The 21,639-nt window shown below is 36.8% G+C and overlaps 1 protein-coding gene across 1 annotated transcript in view; it reads right to left on the reverse strand.

The window, feature by feature from the left end:
- Nucleotides 1–21,639, reverse strand: part of AXL (AXL receptor tyrosine kinase) — a 1,440,461-nt gene that overhangs the window by 218,974 nt on the left and 1,199,848 nt on the right. The window contains exon 15 of the mRNA XM_044083580.1: nucleotides 6,579–6,671. Coding sequence (XP_043939515.1) covers nucleotides 6,579–6,671 — 93 coding nt within the window. The remainder of the gene's footprint in view (nucleotides 1–6,578; nucleotides 6,672–21,639) is intronic.

Here is a 21,639-nt window from a genome sequence, read left to right on the forward strand (position 1 = left end):
TATAAGTCTCCTCTCAATAAATAATATGAGATGGAGTAGGGATAGAGCCCTTTAGTCAGTCTGCATAAAACATGTCTCATTTTTTTAGTGAGTAACCTCTGGGGCCGCTCCAATTGGTGTAAGTGTCCAGTTAGATACACACAAAAGGGAGCATTGTACTTGATTATGGGCCTGAATAGGGCCAAGTACAATGGCACTATGACTTCCTTTGATCTTGATGCCATGCCTTTACTTATAAGTTGAGCCACACAGAAGGATTTCCTCAGTACTGTACCTACCTGGTAGTCAAAGTTTATGTTACTATCTATCTGTGTTCCTAGGTCCCTCACCACTGGGTCTACTTTCAGGTGTATGCTATCAATATTATAATTTGCAGAGACATCTGATTTAACAATGGGTATGATTATGCATTTTTAGCATTAAGTCTCAGACCATGGTTTTGGCACCAGTCATTTGTCATGTTCAGGCCTGCTCGTAGGATGTCATCATTGTTTGGGGATTAATTGATTGCTCCCAGCTTACAGTCATCAATGAACTTGGTGAGCCAGAGGCTCCCAAGATTGGCCTCCACTTCAGAGAAATATATACCAAACAGGATTAGTCTCAGCACTGAATACCCTGTGGGACACCACTAGTAACAGGTTTCTTATTGGAAGTGGATTCACTTATCTGAACAACATGTGTGCTATCATTGAGTCACTTAGTTATTCATCTAAAGATGTAGGGGTTTATGCCTAACTAAGTAACTTTATCTATGATCCCAGAGTGGGGGATTGCTTTTACCAGGTCTAGATAAGTGGTGTGTACCTTTTTAACTTCATCTATGGCCCTGGTAACTTTCTCAAAGAAGTCCAACAGATTGAGTAGGCAAGACCTCCCTTTGACAAAGTAGTTGGATCTAGTCCAGTTTTTGGAGAATTCCTATGTCATTATTGATCAAGTCCATGATAATTCTCTCCATGGCCTTGCAGATAAAACTGGTCAGTCTTATGCGTCTGTAGTTCTCTGGGCCGACCTTGTGGAGAGGGTTGAATGTTGCAGTCCTCCATTCCTCTGGGACAAAGCTCCTCTGAAGGCTGTGGTTAAAGAGCTTTCTAGTGGCCCTGATGGATTCTAAAGAGGGTTTCTAATGGCCCTGATTCATTTAAATCTTTTCTTCAAGCAACTTTCAAGCAGTGCTTCACGCTGATGCTTGCCTTAAAAGAATTCTTACCTCAAATGTTCATGTTGTTCTACAGCAGCCAAAGGCAACACTTTATAAAAGAGTCACACGGATAACGTAGAGACTGAAAGTAACAAGACTATTAATATTTAGTCCTTCTGTTTTTCACACAATTACTAAAAACTTTTTCAAAATAAACAGCTCTGTAAAAATCATTTAATTTAAACAAAAGTTTAAAGGCCACATTTAAAAATCTACCATTACAATAAACAAACACTAAATAATAAAACATCACATGGCAAAAATGGCCTGTAGAGTGACTCAAGTGCACATCCAAAATGGCATCACTGATCCTTAGGAGTGAATGGCGTAGTAAAAGTCATGTGATATTAAATTACCCAATAAATGAACTGTAAATGTTACTAACATAGACTAATAAGAAAGCAACTCAAAACAGGGCTGGTTAAAGTTGTTGCATCAAAAAATTCCAGGGTGCTCCGTACCCTTTACAAGTCCTTTAGCCAATTTATTATGCAATGCAATAGTTTTTTCTGTATATACAGCCATACGGATTTCAACATGTTAGAAATAATCCAGTGGAAACTTACAAGGAGAATAAGAAGCTTAGTTGATTTGGATTACTGTGATTTGTTGCAATCAGAGTCTAATATAAGGTAATTGGGCAAAATGTGCACAGGGTCAGGTGCTCTCCTTAGCCCGAGTGCTAGTATGAATGAATGTCATAATACTTAGCTTCATTACACTCAGTCAATCAACAGAACTACAAAGTTGGATACATTTATTTCCCAGAGTCTTGCAATATTATGGAAGTACATATCTATGTAAGTAAGGCTGAGTGAAACACTGCAGTCATTTAAAGACTGTCTTGATGCATGGGCAAAAGATAGGATGTTTACTGCAGGGATGAGGAGTCTGCATTCCTAATATTTTCTTCATCCTGAGTGCAGAAATTATGAATCTATGAACTATGGCAGAGTTAATGAATAATTCCACAGCACAAAGATACACCAGATAAATAGCCTGCTCCACAGGACAACCAACAGGAAAAGCATAAAATGGAGCCATTGTTATATTCTGTTCCATTTGATGCTTTTCCAGTTGGTTGTTCTATAGAGCAGGCTATTATCTGGTGTATCTTTGTGCTGTTGTGCTATGGATTTATTTACTTTTTACACAGGAACCCAGAGCGATGGCCGAAGGGGGAGTGCCTGATGTGGAGCTTGATTATACAAAGAGACCAGAGACCAGCAAGAAAGTAGGTAATGCCTATGTTGAAAGATTTCTTAAAAATTTAAGAGATGATTGCAACCCACTTTTAAATGGAGAAATTGTTTCATTGAGTAATCAAACTGCAGAGGCATCTGTTGATATAGCCTCACTAAACAATAAAATGCTGCAGCTTGAGAATATAGTATTTAAGTTAAAATGGCTGCAACTGCAAAGATATCATATGGAGGCAAACATGAAGCTACAAATAGTTCCTAAAGGTCATCATCTTTTTAAAATGTCAACATATGGAGACAAATATTCAGAACTATTAACAAGGTGGCAAAAAGGAGTTGAGTTTCAACTATATGAGACTTATAATTGATTTTTTAGACTACAGGAGGAGTCACTGTGTCAAAAGGCTACCTATCTCCAAAATGAGCTGTATAGTGAATTTCCTATGGAATTAGTGGATGTGAAGCTTGGTACTGCATTAGACTCACTCAATGTTTTTTGAGAGGAAACAGCTGCAGATCAAAATCAAGAAAATTTAGCGAGGCAGACATGATTTTAAAAATGGCCATGTGTTTACATGGCAGATAGTTGATAGAATAGAGAACAGCAGAGTAACCCATGAAAAGGTATCTGCAACACAGGATGCCTTCTGTTTCAATACGGTGGTGCCTGCATTAACACAAGACACTTTGAATATAGAACTTGCTACTGTCTCTGCGTCTAACCAAAAAGTGCATGCACCATTACTAGATTCCTCTGGCATGGAGACGGTTAATTCAATACAAAAGCAGGGGGCTAGAAGGAAGGAGGCTAGCACAAACCATAGGCAGCAGGCTGAACTCAGTGAACACATGCAGCTGATGACTGCAATTGAAGCTACAACCAGTAGGGGGAATTCCAACAGCATGAATTATGGTAAACAGCAGCAGGTTTGTCATCCATTCCCTCTGCCTATGTCCAAGGAAGAGGAGAGCATGTTTCATCGCCCCAGGAGTCAGAGCAGAACAAGGGTCAGGTGGAAACTGGAAATCAAACAGCAGCACACATCAAGTATAAAGAAAATGTGGACAGTCATGGACAATCATTGATTTGGAACATTTCTAACAGAGACTGAAAAAGCAGTACTTGAGAAGGGCCTTTCTTTCATTCCTTCTCAGAAAGCAATGGTAACAGACTTTAGTTTGGACTTAAAGTGTTTTATAAGGAATGCAATGTCAAAGCTGAATTTTGCAAGTATTAAATCTGATGAAATGTCATTTCAATTTAGCAAACATAGCACTTACATTCTATTAAATCATCCAGTGCTGGAAGTTTTTGAAAAACTGTGCATAGCAAAGTTGTATAAAAACTGTAATGCAAGGAATGTACATATGACATATAATAATCTGACCAAGTTACAGTATAAAGCACTTGTTGATTTGCAAATAAATAATACCATTATTATACACCCATCGGATAAGGGTGGTCCTGTAGTAGTAATGGATTACCAACATTATGTTACCAGTCCGAGAAGATTGTTGATGGAGCTTATTAGCTGATTACACAATGGGAAGTGGATAATATACCAAATAGTGTGAATAATATACCAGAAGAGAGCTTACTATCTAGAGCTATTGAGTATTCCATGTATAAGAATTGAGGAACCTCTTATTCCAATCATACAGGGTATACCCAAAATACATAACCCTCCTTTAAGACTGAGTGTTTCCGGGAGAAATTTGTGCACAGAGTCAATTTCCATTTTCTTAGACAAAAAGTTTAAACCTTTATTAGAATGTAGTTCTGTAATCTTATGTGACTCGAAACATTTTCTGAGAGGTTTGTATGCTTTCTTTAGGGACCAAGCCAGCATGGTTGACCTTATTCTGGTAACTTTATATGTTCACTCATTATTTACAAAAATACCTAATGAAAGTGGAATAACTATGCTACAACAATACTTGGTTAAGCATAGTAAGTATGACATCAAGTATATAGATTTATTATGCCTCCTTATGGGGACAGTTTTGGAAAACAATACATTTATGTTTGAGAAGGACATCTATTTTACAAGTGGATGCTGTAGCTATGGGCACATCCTGTGCAAATAGCTACGCTAACCTGGTGATGGCCACTTGGTAGCAAGGGCCATAATGGAGGGGGACTATACAGGGAACAAGTATGCTTCTATTGACGGTTTGTAGATGACCTTTTTATAATATGGCGATGCACAGAAGAAGAGTTGGAGGCTTTTAATTTTTATATTAATGGTGTTACATCCTTTTTTAATTTTACCATGGAATATTCGTATGAGCAGATATCCTATTTGGAAATAAGTGTGTCCAAGTCTCGAACAGGGGATGTTAGCACCAAAGTGCATAGGAAAACTTGTCACAGAAATAATCTACTACACTGAAGTAGTATCCATCCCCCACATGTATTCAATAATAATAGTAGAGGGACAAACTATGACAATTTCCAGGTTATGTAAAAAGGATGCAATTTTTGTAGCAGAAATAGAAAAACTGCAGCATAGATTTTTAAGCAGGGGATATAGCACACAAAGTTAGGCATATTATTCAGGAGGTAAAGGAAAAAAGAACAGAGAAGGCACATCCCTATTTCTCTGATGTAATTGAGGGGATGGAAGCTCAAAAGTGGGGCAACAATAAGCACAATATAGCGAGATTACCTGTTTATTTTTTAAGTAATGCCACTAATATATACAAGAAGTTTTGGCCTATCCTAGCAGATGATGAAAAGACACTAGGCATTGTTGGTAATACGAGTTTTACATATAAAATGTGAAATCCCTTAAAAGAAGGTTATGTTATTCAGTGGGTAGGAATACTCAGCGAAATACTGAGTTTGGAATGGGTACTAGTCCTTGTAAATAGCTGTAACTTTTGTGACTACATAAATCCAACAGGACAGTTCTATCATCCAGATTTTGATAGGTCATTCACATTTAATGTTGCAGCCACTTGTGACGCTACAAATGTGGTCTATTTAGCCTACTGCATAAGCTGTGGCTCATTCTATGTGGACAAAACTGATCGGAGACTACGTGATAGGATAAGGGGACATATATATATATATATATATATAATATTAATACCAGAATCACCACTAATGCCTTAGCCAAACACGTTATTCACAAAGGGGGCACACACAAATTTCACTTCCTAGTTATGAAAAAAATAGACTGGATGAGAGATGTTAAAAATGAGACGGAAACAAATTAAACCCGCTAGATTATTAAATTAAGAGCTGATAGTGGCAGTGGTTTGAATGGCAAAGTCCCCATCAAACCCATATTGAAAGCTAGACCTCTACGTAGATAACATAGTTTTAATTGGATGTTAAACAATGTGTGTATACTGGTGGGGTAGCAGCATGACGCATGTTTTTTACAAAAAATTTTAATTTTTTTATAGGTTGTTTATATGTAATTTACATATTGTATACATACATATACTAAATAGGTAATGTGGTAATAGTTACATATTGTATTATACAGCTTTGAATGTAACTAGCTTTAGTAAATGTATTTAATACTAGCTGTTTTTTGCAGTAGCAATGATGGTGTTTCTTTAAATGTGCAAAAAGCAATCAGGAAGGTAGTGCATTTGAATGTTAAGCACTGTATTTAAGGGATAAAGGTTTCTGACTAATAATATCGTCTGAAGAAGCAGTCTGTGTAACTATGAAAGCGCTTATGTTTGGATTCCATTAAAGTCGTTTTACTTTTATAACTTCTGGCCATCGTTTTATTCTGCTCCATTTTATGCTTTTCCTGTTTGGCAGAGTTAACACTTAAAAATGGCATCCTTTATTAAATCAAACCGAGACATACTTAGGTCAGAGATGTACACTTTAGGTGGTATAAATGTAGAACATCTGAAAACAAATGTAGCTCATCAATTCAACAGTAATGAAGTCTGTCAAGATTTTGACATCTAACCTCACCTTCAAAGGTTATAATGCTTAAATCAGCAAATGAAATGCACAGTATCAGTTACTTCAAAGACTGTTAACCTACAGGTAAGAATAACAGCACTAATTATTTCTAGCAGCACTCCCTTTTGGTGTCCTGTTAATTCTTCCATAAGTCACAGTTGTTTTGTCATGTTTGTCTCCATCACAAATACAGATACAAACATCAGCATGCCAAGTACTCTGTTCTTCTTCTTACCAATCAGTCTCATGACATTGGGGTGGTCAAACTCCTTCATACAGACTGCTTCTCTAAGGAAGTCCTCCATTTCACTTCTTGTACAGATAGTTACTGTTTCAGAAAAAGAGACACAGAAAAGAAAAAAAAGGGGGACAAGTTACTCATTCAGCAAAAAACTGTCCAAAAGATATAAAGCTAGAGATTAAATTAAATCCAAGACTGAACATTTTTGGATGGCCTATAACGTAGAAAGAACTAGCAGAAAAAAAAGTATATGAAGTTTTGAGAAGTACAGGTGAAAATAAACAGGCTTTCTTAATATTAGAAATATTCACATTTATTTTATAAATATAGATTTTGATTTCAAAGATACTTTGGTTTTCTTTTTATACAGCATTTCTGTCTTACAAGTAAAGACTAGCCAGGCTTGCTGATACTGGAAACAAAACTTCTTTAGCTAAGGAAGTGGTAATAGTTCTTGAAGAATATGTTCTTCTTTTCACAGTCATGCATTCCACAAGTACACCACCATACAGATGCTGCAAAACTGATGTTTAGATTACTTTTATCAGCTATCCCAATACATTTTAGTTCACCACCTTTAACTGTGTAATCTTTTAGCAAACAGTCTCCTCAAAATCACAGTCATAATTTTATTTCATGCCAATACTCACAAAACTCTTGGTGTACAAACAACCCCTCTATCTTCAGGTGACAACAGCTTGTCTGATAGGAGATTAGAAATACTGAATTCCATATAGAAATGCTCTAGACCCTCATATAATTATAAAAATATTGGTGAAAATATTTTCCCCCAACCCATATGCTAATGATTTATGCACTGCAGCTATTTCAACTTCTTAACACTCCCACTTCTAATATGTATACGTGTGTGTGTTTATATAGACATACACACACGCACACACACACACATATAGATACATAGATACACAGGTATACAAACGCAAACGTGAGCAAGCAGGACTGAACTCGTACTGCAGAAACCAAATAAGAAAAGTCACTAAAGAAATCCAACATTACAATCTTAAGCCCTTTATTTTGTGAATAAATATTTCATTTCCACCTCACAAACGATCCAGGGTCTTACCAAAACATAATGCATATCCTATTACAAGAGAAATTCTATCGTAGGAATAAAACATTAAGGTTATTAACACAGCTATTCAAATTAAAGAGTTAGTAAACAGAAATTGACAGGGAGGGAGGGAGTGGGTTGCTAAGTATACAGACGTTAAGTACTTTTCAGGTGGGGGATGCTGAAAGCAAGTACAGTCTGAAGAAAACTTTAGATGTTCAAAGAAACATTTGGAAGGATTCTAGGGATGAGTTCAGAGCAGATATCTGGCGGGATAAACTCCCACGTTTGTCGTTCATGGTCTGTTTCACATCACTGAAATCCTATTTCACTGACTTTCACTTCACCAAGACCAAATCGCCTAAATTTCAAAATACTGATAACTCATTTCACTGTATCTCATTTCACCGAAAGCTTACAATGCTAAATTTCAAAAGACTAAATGGGAAAACATAGACAAACACACTCACAACAAAACTACTTACCCTCTTAACAGAAACCAGACAATACAAAACCAAACTAAGTGGGGAGGCTATGCCACCCCCCCCCCCAACTATATATACTAACTCCAGGATCGCACTACAGTGGGGGAAAAGGGCATATACCTTTTACTTGCCTTACAGTACTCTACACACTGCCACTACTGCTGGGAATGCACAAAACATCCGCCATATTACTTTAAATACTTCCCATACAAATGTAGAGAGACATACCTACATTTTAAAACAGTACACCACCACTTTCTACATGACTATCGGTATTCTGATAGCCAGCACTGTAAATTATAGAAATTCTTTTTATCACAAACAAGTCAAAGGTGAATGGAAACCCACATCAAGTCTATGGCTTACAATTAGGTGGAATGAGATTAAGTGAAATGAATTTTCAGTATTTTGAAAATCAGGTGATTTGGTCTTGGTGTAATGAAAGTCAGTGAAATGGGATTTCAGTTATGTGAAGTAGATCCTAAAGAACATAGATGCTGTGGTATAATACGGGGTGGGGGTCATGGGAGTGTGCTGGAGCCTGTGGTATTTCTTAATGGGTACTGCACTGCAAAACTTTACTACCTAATGGTGCGTAGAACTCATTTGTACAGTACAGTTGTAAAAAAAAAAAAAAGTCTGAGTGTAAAGTGACTGGTAGTATCTAAACTGAGGTTAAAGGCAATAGTTTGTTCTTTGATTTGTGAAATGTATAAATCTACAGACTGTAAACTGTACTTTTTGAAGTACAATGAATTTTTTGAGTCAGCTGTGAGGTGTATTACAAACTTATAAGTATATCTACGGCTATAATAAGCTTATGAAATGATTGTTTTGGCATCATAATCCTGAACCTAATGAACACCTAGATATTAGTAAACATGAACTAATAAGACTGAGCTACTCTTAAGAATCATTTAACTCTATGGGAGTGTCAGTGACTAGATCCTGCAGAGTACCAAATATGTATTAATTTTATTGGAATTTACTAAGAGACAACTGGTGCGGAACAAGTGACATAACAATGAATACTGCTGCTGTAGATGTTTTTGAAGTTATGGGATAGTATTATATGATTTTAAAAGAAGGCAGATTGTGTGAAGGATCATGTTATGATGATGATCGGTTAGGACAGAATTTATAAATAATGAAGAGACAAGGGCCAAGAATTAATTCTTGAGGTACATTAGAGAAGAGGTCTTCAAAGTGTATGTTTCACAGGAGTACTTTTGTTTTAACTATTTCATAAGCAGTCTATACACAGGACAGTAGTGGAGTTGTAGAAACTGTTTTGTTTCAATATATTCATCAGAACACTAGATTACCATTGTGATCAAGGCCTTGATGTGCGTCTGTAAATACAGCCTTTGCCACACTACCCTTTATGTATTCTGTAGGTCTGAATAGGGCTGTTAACATATTCGAGCTAGGATCAAAGCTGTGCTGGGTGTTAGAGAGGATATATGATAGCAACTGAGTGTGTATATAAGTGTTTTTATAAATGTTTTTATTTGGTTTTAAAACAATAGATAACCAAATAATTTATAAAACAAACAAATAACTATTTACATAGTCCACAGCTGATCACTACATAAAAGGTATACATAGCAACACATAATTTTCAAGCAAATCTAAGTTTAGGCAAAGATTCATATGAATGTGTAATATTAGAAGTTCAATCACAAAAATGGTAGAATGAGAAGTAAAGTGGAGAGTAAATTGCAAAAGCAGCAGCAACAAAAAAAATATATTCTCTCCACAACGTCAAGCCAAACGCAATTTATTAAAAATGACAAAGCTTTCGAATATACAATCAATCCTTCCTCAGTGTCTGTCATTTCTAATATTAGAAGTTCTCATCTTTATAGTACGCAATTCATACTACAAACAATTTTTGCCATACTAGTAAATTCAGCATAAGAGTAACTTAACTTTTCAAATTTTTGGTAATTACTTTTCTAGCTAGAGCAAGAATAGACCAAAGAAGAGGCACTTCGGTTTTTGGAATAATCTGAGGAATCGGCGCATTAAATAAAACTGAAGATTTTGAAATATTACATCTATCTGAGCAGAGAGCTTGAGGGAAGTCATTCATTTTTTTTCCAAAAACAGAAGATGACTTCACATTTATATACTATATGCGTCCAATCAGCTATTATTCCAGAATCCAATCTCTAGCATTTAATTCTATTTGATTTATACATAAAAAGAAGTTATGTACTCACCATAATGTTCCATGTGAGTTGTTTAGCTCGCCTTTATTCTCACTGATGGGTTCGGAGCCGAGGCCAATAGCAAAGCTCAAGGTTTGCCAGTAGCTCAAGACCAAGCCCCTTATCCCATGATGCACTGCTGGAATTACCTCAGATCTTGTTTGCTGCATGTATATATACCCCTGTAAGAGGAGCACTCCCCAAGAAGGAAGAAGTATTGAACAACCAGGATGATACTAGCCTCTAGGTCAACTGTCAGACAGGAGGGGGATAGAAGGAGAGACGTGAGAATAAAGATGAGATAAACAACTCACATGGAACGTTATGGTGAGTACATAACTTCTTTATGTGAAGTTGTTAAATCTCACCATTTATTCTCACTGATGGGTAGCGTCCCTAGCACCCGCAATCCTGGGTGGCTCACGGGAGTATATTTTTCAGGACCGTGGAACCAAAAGAAGACTTGTCCCTGGAAGCCTTATCTACTTTGTAATGAGTGATAAAGGTATGAGGCTTAGACCAAGTGGCTGCAGCACAAATGTTGTCAAGGGGCAATTTTGCTTGAAAAGCAGAAGACGTAGAAATGGCTCTGGTTGAATGAGCCTTTGCTTTGTGTGGCAAAGGTATGTTAGCATTTGCATGAACAAATGAGATACAATCTGATAACCATTTTGAAAGGGTTGTTTTAGCCACTGGTCTACCTTTTCTGGCCTCCGAAAAGGATACAAAGAGTTGATCTGATTTTCTAATATCCTTAGTTCTATCAAGATAAAATCTGAGCTGTCTGTGTACGTCAAGTTTGTGCAGCATGTATTCCAATTTGTTGGAATGGTTGGGAAAAAAGACTGGCAACTCAATGACCTGATTGATATTGGACTCAGAACAGACTTTAGGTAAAAAGAAAGGGTTTGTTCTGAGAGATACTCTATCAGCATGGAAAATCATGTAAGGAGGTCTGATAGATAATGCTTAAAGTTCTGACACTCTGTGGGCAGAAGTAATGGCCACTAGAAAAATAGTTTTCCAGGGCAAAAATTTGAGATCACAAGATGATGCTGGTTCGAAGGGGGGAAGAATTATTTGAGACAACATAAAATTCAAATTCCAGGGAGAATAAGGGATTTTGACAGGAGGTCTCTTGTGAAAAACACCTTTGAGAAAAACCTTAGATAACTTATGGGCCATAATATTTAACCCATCGAATCCAAGGTGGAAATTTGATATGGCGGCTAACCGAACCTGAACTGCGGCAGCTGCTGCTCATTCCTTAAAAATCATGGTCAAAAACTGTAAAATGGATGACAAAGGAGCTCGGAAAGGGTCAATTTTTTGTATACGGGCCCAAATGGAGAACCTTTTCCACTTACTGTGATATAGTTTTCTGGTGGATGGCTTATGAGAAGACAACAGAATTTGTCTTCTGTCATCTGAGGGTGAATGAAGCCTGGCTATTTGGGGAAGTGGATCAGCCAAGCAGTCAGCTTTAGAGACTGCAATGAAGGATAGAGATCCCCTGACGGGTGTGTCAGGAGGTCTGGAACTGGGTCCAGGATCCATGGATCCTCCAGCAGATGATGGTGAAGGAAAGGGAACCAAATCTGTCGAGGCCAATGGGGGGGCTATGAGGATAACAGCCCTTCCCAGCGATTTTGCTTTCTGTAAAAACCTGGGTATCAGTGGAATTGGTGGGAATACATATAGGAGACCCGGAGGCCAATAGTGTACGAGTGAGTCTCTTGGGGGATGTCCCAGAGGTGGTATTAGGGCAAAGTAGCTTCTGCATTTGGTATTGATGTGAATGGCAAAGAGGACGCAGCAAGGCTGGCTTCATTTGCGGAAAATCAAGTCTGCAACGTGTTGGTTGAGAGACCACTCATGAGGCAACAGGATTGCCCTGCTCAGCTTGTCTGCCATCACGTTGGATTTCCCCGGGATGTACGTTGCTAACAGAAAACACTGGGATGACACAGCTCACTGCCATACCCTGAGGGCTTCTCGACAAAGGGGATAAGACTTGGTTCCGCCCTGTTTGTTCAAATACCAGACCACTGACATGTCTGTCTGAATTGCAATTGTCCCTAGAGGAAGAGAGTCCTGGAAGTACTGCAACGCCAGAAGTACTGCTTTTAACTCCAGAATATTGATAAGCAGATGTGACTTGATCTGTCCATGTGCTTTGGGCAGTCTTGCCCTGAAAATGCCCCCCCACCCTATCAGGGAAGCGTCCGTAGTCACAGTGGCTACTGGGGGGGGGAGCACAAAGGGTCTTCCTATTGTGACATGAGGAGACGTCAAACACCACCGAAGGTCTCTCTTGCAAGAATCTGTGATTAGAATCATATGGTTCAGTGGTAATTTCTGGTAAGACCATTGAGCGAACAGGAGCCATTGAAGAATTTGCACATGCATCCTTGTGAGTGGTTTGGCTAGAATTGCTGCTGCCATCAAATCTAGTACCTTCAAGACCTCTGCGGCTGTAGCTCTGTTCTCTGACACCAATGAGTTGACGTGGTGGTGAAGAAGTGAGACCCTTTCGACTGGAAGACGTAGAGTGGTGGTTGAGGTATCTAACTCTGCTCATATAAAGACTGTATGCTGCGATGGCAACAAAGCAGACTTTTCAAAGTTGACTGTAATACCTAAGTGGTGGCAGAGTGTCAGAGTAGATTGTGTTGCCAGAATCAATTGATGCCTGGTGGTAGCAGTGAGGAGCCAATCATCTAGATATGGAAACACCTGGAATCCTAGATGCCTCAGGTAAGCCGTGACCACTGCCATGCATTTGGTAAACACTCTGGGTGCTGTAGTGAAACCAAAGGGCAGGGAGGGGGTTTCTCCACGTGTGTCCTGAAAGGCTCCCTGTGCTTTTCAGAACCACATTTTTCTGCCCTTAGGGCCCTTGAGATAGGGCTGAGTAGGGGTAGAAAAACAGACTCCAATGGCAGATAGAGTTCTTGTCTTCCTGCTCTCACCTGGTTAGAGTTTCCTTTACCTTGGGCCCAAACAGGGGTGAGCCATCAAATGGGGTGATGACAATGGAAGACTTGAAAGGCTCCGCAAAGGAACAGAGATGCATCCAGGCTTGTCTACGCACAGCAATGCCTGAACTAGTGGTCCTACTCAAACCATCAGCTGCGTAAGATATGACATGCATGGATGGGTTCACAACTGAGTTTAGGGTAGCGAGCTGTGTGTTAACTTTGTCGGCAACCCCTGCAGCTACCGTACCCTGGAAAGTAGTCTTGTTAAATGGGTTAAATAGTTCAGTGATCGAAGGGAAAAGGTCACTGAACTAAACATGTGTTTCCCATATATATCCATTATCCTAGAATCTCTATTAGGAGGGATCTGGGGAGGTCTCAGAAGAGCAGGGGGCACCCTATGGGGCTACTTGAGACTCAGGGTTTCTATGCTTGGGTGGACCGGTAGAAGCAGGAGCGGACACAGGCCCTTGAGGGGAGCAGGAAGCCAGAGCTGATGCTGATGATGTCTTTGGAGACAGGATTCTCCTCATGGCATCAAATGCATCATGGCTCCGACGAGAAGGGGTAGACCGATCCGAAGGGACCATCCGATCCTCCCGCACCGAGGCCATGGGCTCCAAGTCCGAGGTAGGAGCCGAGCTCATCCGAGCTGAAGCCCCGAGAGGAAGAGTCGGTACCGGCAAATCGGTACGACTATCCTCCCCGGACCCGGCAGGAGAATGTCGGCTCCTAGTGTCCCCAGTTGGTGCTGAGGACATCTGAGTAGATGGAACCGATAACACCGGTGCAGGTCTCGGCTTCACAGGTTCAATAACTATCAGGTCGGGCTCCTTCGGCTCCAAAAGTCCAGTACGGCTCAGAGGAGGAGTAGTCAAGACTGGGTTAGTGTTATTCGGCTCCGACAAAGGCGTCGGAGCCGACAACAATTTATCAAGGCCTGGTGCCCATAAAAGCTTCTGCACTGGCTGGTCCATATCCATATCGGAGAGATTGACAGAAGACTTCGAGGAGTGCACTGATTGGAGCAGAGGAGATGAGGGACTCTCAGAGACCGGCTCCAAAGCTGTGACCTGGCTCCGAACAGAAGGGACACTCGGTTCCGAGGACAGTGGAACCAATGACCCTACACCCTCCATTGTTTTAGTCTTTTTGGATGCTTTCGAGTCACCTGAGGACTTGGAAGACTGAGGATCTACTAGCACCATCCTGGTCACCCAACACTTCGGAGAAAGGGTGCTGAAGTAAATCCCTATCCACTAATTTCCTCCTTCTCTCTAAAAGTACCTTGGAGGAGGAGGAGTGACAGATATTGCAAGAGACTTGGAGGTGTTTAGCCCCCAGAAAATAAACACATTGAACACGCCGGTCAGTTACTGACATTTTTTGTCCAGAATCCGGACATTTTTTGAAGCCAGATTTTGGATGTGGCTTCTCTTTCTCATCAGAGATCTCTATTATCAAATTAAATGATTTTAAACAATTAAAACACCACACTTAAGAAATTATCTACCAAAGTACTCCTAAAAATCTGGTTTCTCTTTCTCATCAGAGATCTCTATTATCAAATTAAATGATTTTAAACAATTAAAACACCACACTTAAGAAATTATCTACCAAAGTACTCCTAAGAATCTGGTTAAATACAAGGCCAACACTATAGAAAAACAGAAGCCAACACAGGGCATTTATCTAAAACTAAGTCTAAGCCTAAAACTATAGAGATTTTATATATATATATCTATATCTATATATCTATATATATATATATATATATATATATATATATATATATATATATATATATATATATATATATATATATAGATATATAGATATATATATATATATATATATATATATATATATATATACCATCCTATCAAGAAACTATCTGGAACACCGAGATCTGTGCCGTGGCAAACTAGATCTGAGGTAATTCTAGCAGTGAATCATGGGATAAGGGGCTTGGTCTCGAGCTATTGGCAAACCTTGAGCTTTGCTATTGGCCGTGTCGGAGCCAAGGATCGACTCAGAGCCCATCAGTGAGAATAAACTGCGAGATTTAACAACTTCACATTCATAATTTTGTTAGTAGTGACAAAAGCTCTGTGCAAGAATTTCTAAGTGAAAATTTTCCAAGACAATGAAGATTTAGTCTTATCTGTAGATTTTAATATTAATTTCTTGCATTCTTCAGAGAAGTTTTCATCATTAATTTTTGAGGAATATTTCCAATAGGAATTGTATAAATATGTGAAATCTAACTTAAGAATTTTATAAATTTGTGAAAAATAGGATTTATTTTTCACTGCATTATTACTGATATTTATTAAGAATGCCAATAATTTGGGGAATGATTTTTATCTAGGTTAAATATCTTATTTATTTTGGTGGTCACAAAGTCTCTAAACTGTAAAATTAATCAATTCTCAGAATCTTGATCGTATTTGGATGTTAAATTTTCAACTGCATGTATATATATATATATATATATATATATATATATGTGTGTGTGTATATATATATATATATATATATATATATGTAGATATATATATATATAAGTATTGATGCCAATAAATTAAGTTACTTTGTTGTTTCAATACTAGCATTTTGCTGAAGTTACGAGTTTCTAAGCAGTCATTTGTATATGCAATTTGAAACATGGTTAGAATATGTTGAACCTTTGGAAAAAGGAAATTATGTTATTTAAATAGGGAATTTGAGGAGAGGGTGTAATTCCATTTATGAAAAACTCTTTTAATAACCAGATGAAACTATTAGGGACTTTTTGTTTATGTCTGGTTGTGATATATTTATTATTTGCTAATAACATTCCTTGATGCATTTGTTTCCATTTTGAATCATAAGATGAATTTATCCACAATGCCATAACTTTTACAATTGTCGAAGTAGCATACAATTGAATATTAGGGAATCCTATTCCACCATTATCCCCACCTTTTCTGTGCCAGTTAAAGAAACTCTTGGTTTATTTGGATGCCAAAAAAATAAGTAGAATATTATTTATCTTCTTCCATTTTTGGTGGAGATAATACTAAAGATTGCAAGATGAACAACATTTTAGGGAGAATTACCATCTTAATATGCATTAATCTTTCTTCCATGGTAAAGAAGAATGTTTTCCAATTTGTGACTAAACTTAAAATTTTATCAACAACCTGTTGAAAGCTTGTGTGCATCATTTCCTTACTATTAGACATAATGGTTATACCAAAGTATTTCATTTGATTGCTATTCCAACTGAAGTTAGAATATTTTTGTATGATTTTTTTAATTTTTTATTAGTTAATAATGTACTTGTTTTATTATGATTAAATCTTAAGTTTGAGATTTCTTCAAAATGACTTGTAGAATTATATGTTCTAATGAATTTTGTATATGTCCTATTGTTAGTAAAATCTCATCAGCAAGAAGATAAATCTTTAACTTGATATCTTCTTTTATTCTGATACCATTAATGTTCTTATTTGATCTAATACTATTAGAAAAGGGTTCTATAACTAATGCAAAAAGTAAAGTTAATAATGGGCAGACTTGTTTTGTGCCTTTTTGTAATTTAAAGGAAAAAGAGACAAAAACTACCTATTTTAACATGCACACAGGCATTATTGTGTAACTTAGAAATTAATGCAATTAATTCAGGTTAGAAATTATACACTAAGTGATTTAAACAGGTATGACCAATTAACTGAGTCAAAAGACTTATCTAAATTGAGACTAATGATATAAAGCTCTTTTTATTTTTATTTGCATAGCCTTATTATCCTGTACTTGTCTATTTAAAATAAACCCAGTTTGATCACTGTTAATTAGTTTAGGTATAAGTAGATTAATTCTGTTAGCTAAAATAGACATGAACATCTTATAGTCCACATTTAAAACTGAAATGGGTCTATATACATTTTGTAGGATCCCTATCTTGTTTTATAATAGGTGGTAATGGGGGACTTCGGCAGTTGTTTTACTTCTCTATAGACCTTATCTAATATTTAACTGCATCATCTGGTAGTGTTTTATATAGTTCAGGTATATGACCTTATTATTTTTTAACTTTTTTATTTGATTGTTTATTTCTGTTAAAGTGAATGGTCTATTAATCTTTTTTATGCCTTCACTTATTATTTTATTATTTATATTTTCCCTTAGAAAAGTTTCAACCATATCATTATCTAGGTTATTTGTATTATTATTATTTATATTTTCATAAAATATTTTAAAGCCCTCAAGAATATCTTAGTATCTAAGTAATTTTTTGCATCTTTAGCTTCAACACCAGGAATCCAATAAGCATTCACCAATGTATATAGTTTTCTGTCTCACTCAATTATAACAATGTTTAACATACCATTTTTATCAACATAGATATCTATTACTTTAGGCTTTGCTGGTGAGTTCTTCCATAAAATGAGGGTGCCGCTTCTTTTCGCTCAAAAGACAGAACCTGCTAAAACCAAATAATTCTTTAATGAAAGTTTATTTACATCTTTATTAAGTAAATGTGTTCCAGTAGAAATATTATTTGAGCTTTATGTAGCTGTAAGTATTTCAACAAACTCCCCCTCTTTACTGGATTATTCAATCCATTAATATTAATATATTTGCTTTTAAATCAGATATTTATATAAGATAGAAAAAACACAGGGATAATGAAATCACATTTGTGTACAGAACTTATATATTTTATATATAACAATATAAAATCTTCAGCTACGGACAAAAAAAAATACCTAATGATATAATCCTAAAACATACTGCCATGAAATATTGTATTCCTTGTTTGTTGAAAAAGATGAATAAACTACCTCTCAAACTCCATTAGACTAACAACATTTAGTTGGTGCTTCTGATTCACTTTAATGTGTCTCATATTTATAGCAGGCATCATCTTAAAGTCTGTCAGTGAGTTATTATGAATAAGAAAAGTTAAACAGGTGTTCAGAATCTTTATTATAATTTAACTAAACTGAATATCTCTACAGTCATCTTTCCCTGTACCTCACATTATCTCCCTGGTCTACTATTAGGAGGAAGTTGGTTGCTATTTTCATATTTATTAATTTATAGGTCAGATGATTTTATATATTTTTTTCTATTTTATTTACTATGTATAAAGCTGTTCATAGGATCATAAGTTCGTAAATTAGTACCAGGCTAACTGTCCTTGTGGGCCATTCCAATCCCAGCCAATTACCCCATGTGAGAATTAAACCCTGCACCTTGTGCCTGTAAAGTGAACACTTTAACCACTATACCAATCTCCCACCCTTGTAAACATATTTATATTCTTTAACTATATACATATTTACTTAATTTGATCTATTTCTATTTCTGCTTGTATACCATGTCTTGTACTATCACTATATTCCTAGGTTTTATATTTTAGCTATAATCCTAGTGTAGAGTATCATATAATTGAACATTTCTATTTACCCTTATATAGTTGATACTTTTTAATCTAGTGCTGCTGTTAGAATCAGTCCTATTTTTTCTTAAATATTACGTCTAATAGTATCTGAACAAACATCTGAAATATTAAGTTTTGTTTATAGGTTCATAGGTATGTACTAAGCTAATGGCCCTGGAGCCTTTACAAGCCCAGCCCATCTAGCTACATCTTTATGATGAATCATCAGTCCCATATAAATCAAAAATATACAGAACTATGACAGGTACTAAACTATGGAAGCAGAGGCCCATCAATATTAATTTGTAATGAAATGCTGTGCTCTTGTTAGTCAATAAACAAAACATCATAACTAAAACATAACGTTTACTATATACAAACTGAATACAGCCTATCCATTATAACCACTGCCCCAAAGAAAACCCCATCCATTCTGTAGTCCATTGAATGCAAATATATTATTTTATATCAAAATTTCCTTCATCTGGCACCACTTTATCACCCTTACCAAAGCCTAGTTGCTATTCATGGAGCACAGAGTTGATCTTTTAAGTTCTCTTCTGTTCATACTCCTGCAGCTAGACACGTTCTTGCCTCCTGCTGCTAAAATCCACACAAAACACAGACTATAATCTTAGAATCTTCCTCAAACTGCTACCACCCTCTAGTCTAGTCAAGCAAAGCTCAACTGTACAGACCACTCATTCTACATTCTTGCTGCAAAACCATGGGGGTCCACTCCCCTCCTGTCTAAAGGAGCAATTTTCCTTCACCATGTTCAGCATACAACTTAAAAAAATATGATTGTGGCAAATATGAAAGAAAGTGGTTCACTACTGGTCACATTACGTAACTACCATCTTCTATTACTTTCTCCTCCTCTTCCTCGGTCTTCCTTTTGGAAAACTCCCTGGCTGCAAGATGTCCATTGTGCCAAGTTACTTTAATGTTTTATACACATCTTGTTTCAAAAACTTCACTACTATACAGTTTGTATTTATTTATCTGTAATCATTTACTGTATAAAGTTTTTCCTTTCAGTGAATGCACTTAACTTGGGCTGTACCTGTAAATAGCTAATTATAATCAGTGTACTACCCCAACAAACAAAAATATTAATAAATATCGCCATCTTAACATATCAAAAAACAGACTAAGCAACAATCATTTTGCATATTGAATACACACTTATGAGGACTGAGAAAGGGTTCAAATGCAGCTCTTCTTAATACAAATGACCAAAAATGCTTTAAACATTTTGCTAGAATGACAAGCATAGTAAATGATGTACAGTAACATAAGCATACAGCCTTGCTGTTTAGGAGTCTGTCTCCTCATTAACTGCTTGAAAGAAATTAAATACATCTTTGGTACTGGCCAGTGACTTCATGATCCACTAAACACACTCAGCTGATTTAAATTCCTTCTGTATAGTCACTTTGCACACAAACTAAAGCACTTCCTTAAGATCCGTAAATTCTCTGACATTCCAGTTATCAGACGGTGTCCTTTCATTTACTTACCCTTTTGAAATGCAATAATAATTACTACACACCAGTTATCTGTATTGCAAACAGTTTGTAAGAGCTGGCGGCTACTGACTTTCACAGTATACCAAAGTATGCAAGCAGTGACCATGAGACTAAAATACAGGATCTATATATATTCCAGATAAATGCAATTCTCTTTTATCTTATCCTTTAGTATGTAATGCATAATATTAATGTTGAGTAACATTCGTTATGTGTACAGATCCTTTATAGAACCCAATCCAGGGTTCTGTTTAACATTCTGTATTGATGTCGGACAATGAAATCTTTGGCTTCTTCACTCCTGGGACTATTTTCCCCACATTCTGAACTCTACGACAGAAAATGTACAGTCCTATAGTACAGGGCTTTAATGGCATTAACATAAGACAACATTCTCTGGTATTTGTAAGGTCTGCTTGATCTGTTTTTCATGATTTGTCTTCTTTTTCCAGAGCATGTACCAGTTTCCTACACTTGCAGCCAGGTATATCCCAGAAATGTCCATACTGCAAATGTTGTTGGGTCCCTTCACAAACAACCCCATCTGGCCACCATTTGAAATCGGGTACCTGCCCTTCCTTTTACTTACTCTTTTGTTTACCAGGTAAATGGACTGATGCATATAATTTTAGTCATGATAGGAGATCAAAGATAAAAAAATATAAAGTGCATAAAAAACAAAATGTAAACAATGAAAGATAAATAGATACACCAAAGTACAGTAAAAGGAAGCAACATAATGAGGTTGTTATATTATGAGGTAGTGCCATCTGTGCCAGGGAGAGTAAGGCAGTACATGTGTACAAATGCCAGCAGATCTAGTTGGAGTTTTATAAGGATGTTTATGTTACTTGACTATCAGACTGATTTGTACAGATGTTTGAGGTAAAAATATATTTGTAAAGTTACTTATGTAAAAAACTGCATCGACAGTAGGTGCTGCTGGGCATGCATGCATGTTAGGTTGTATTGTTGTAACTGATCAAATGTGTATGCTTATCAAAGAACACTGGAAGGGTGTAAAATTTGAAATTATGTTGTAGCTTTCAAATGCTGCCACAGATCTTAGCAAAGCTCTGTGTGTGTATTGTACCAGAGTAAGGTGACCAGAGGTGATGTCATCCTCTAAACAGAATCTGGTTTCTTTCAAACTCTTGTAGCAGTGCTTTGGAACCTGACAGGAAGGATTTCCGACAGGCTACATATCTCACACATCCACACAGAGAAAGAGGGACATCTGGAATTTGCTCTGGTAAGACACTCAGCACACATCAGGTTGCCTTGGTTTAATAAATACATTTGTTTCTTGTCATATCCATTTGAGCCTATGTTTAATCTTAC

Source organism: Protopterus annectens, chromosome 1.part0 (assembly GCF_019279795.1).
Source record: "Protopterus annectens isolate FY-2018-M chromosome 1.part0, PAN1.0, whole genome shotgun sequence".
Taxonomy (NCBI): Eukaryota; Metazoa; Chordata; order Ceratodontiformes; family Protopteridae; genus Protopterus; species Protopterus annectens.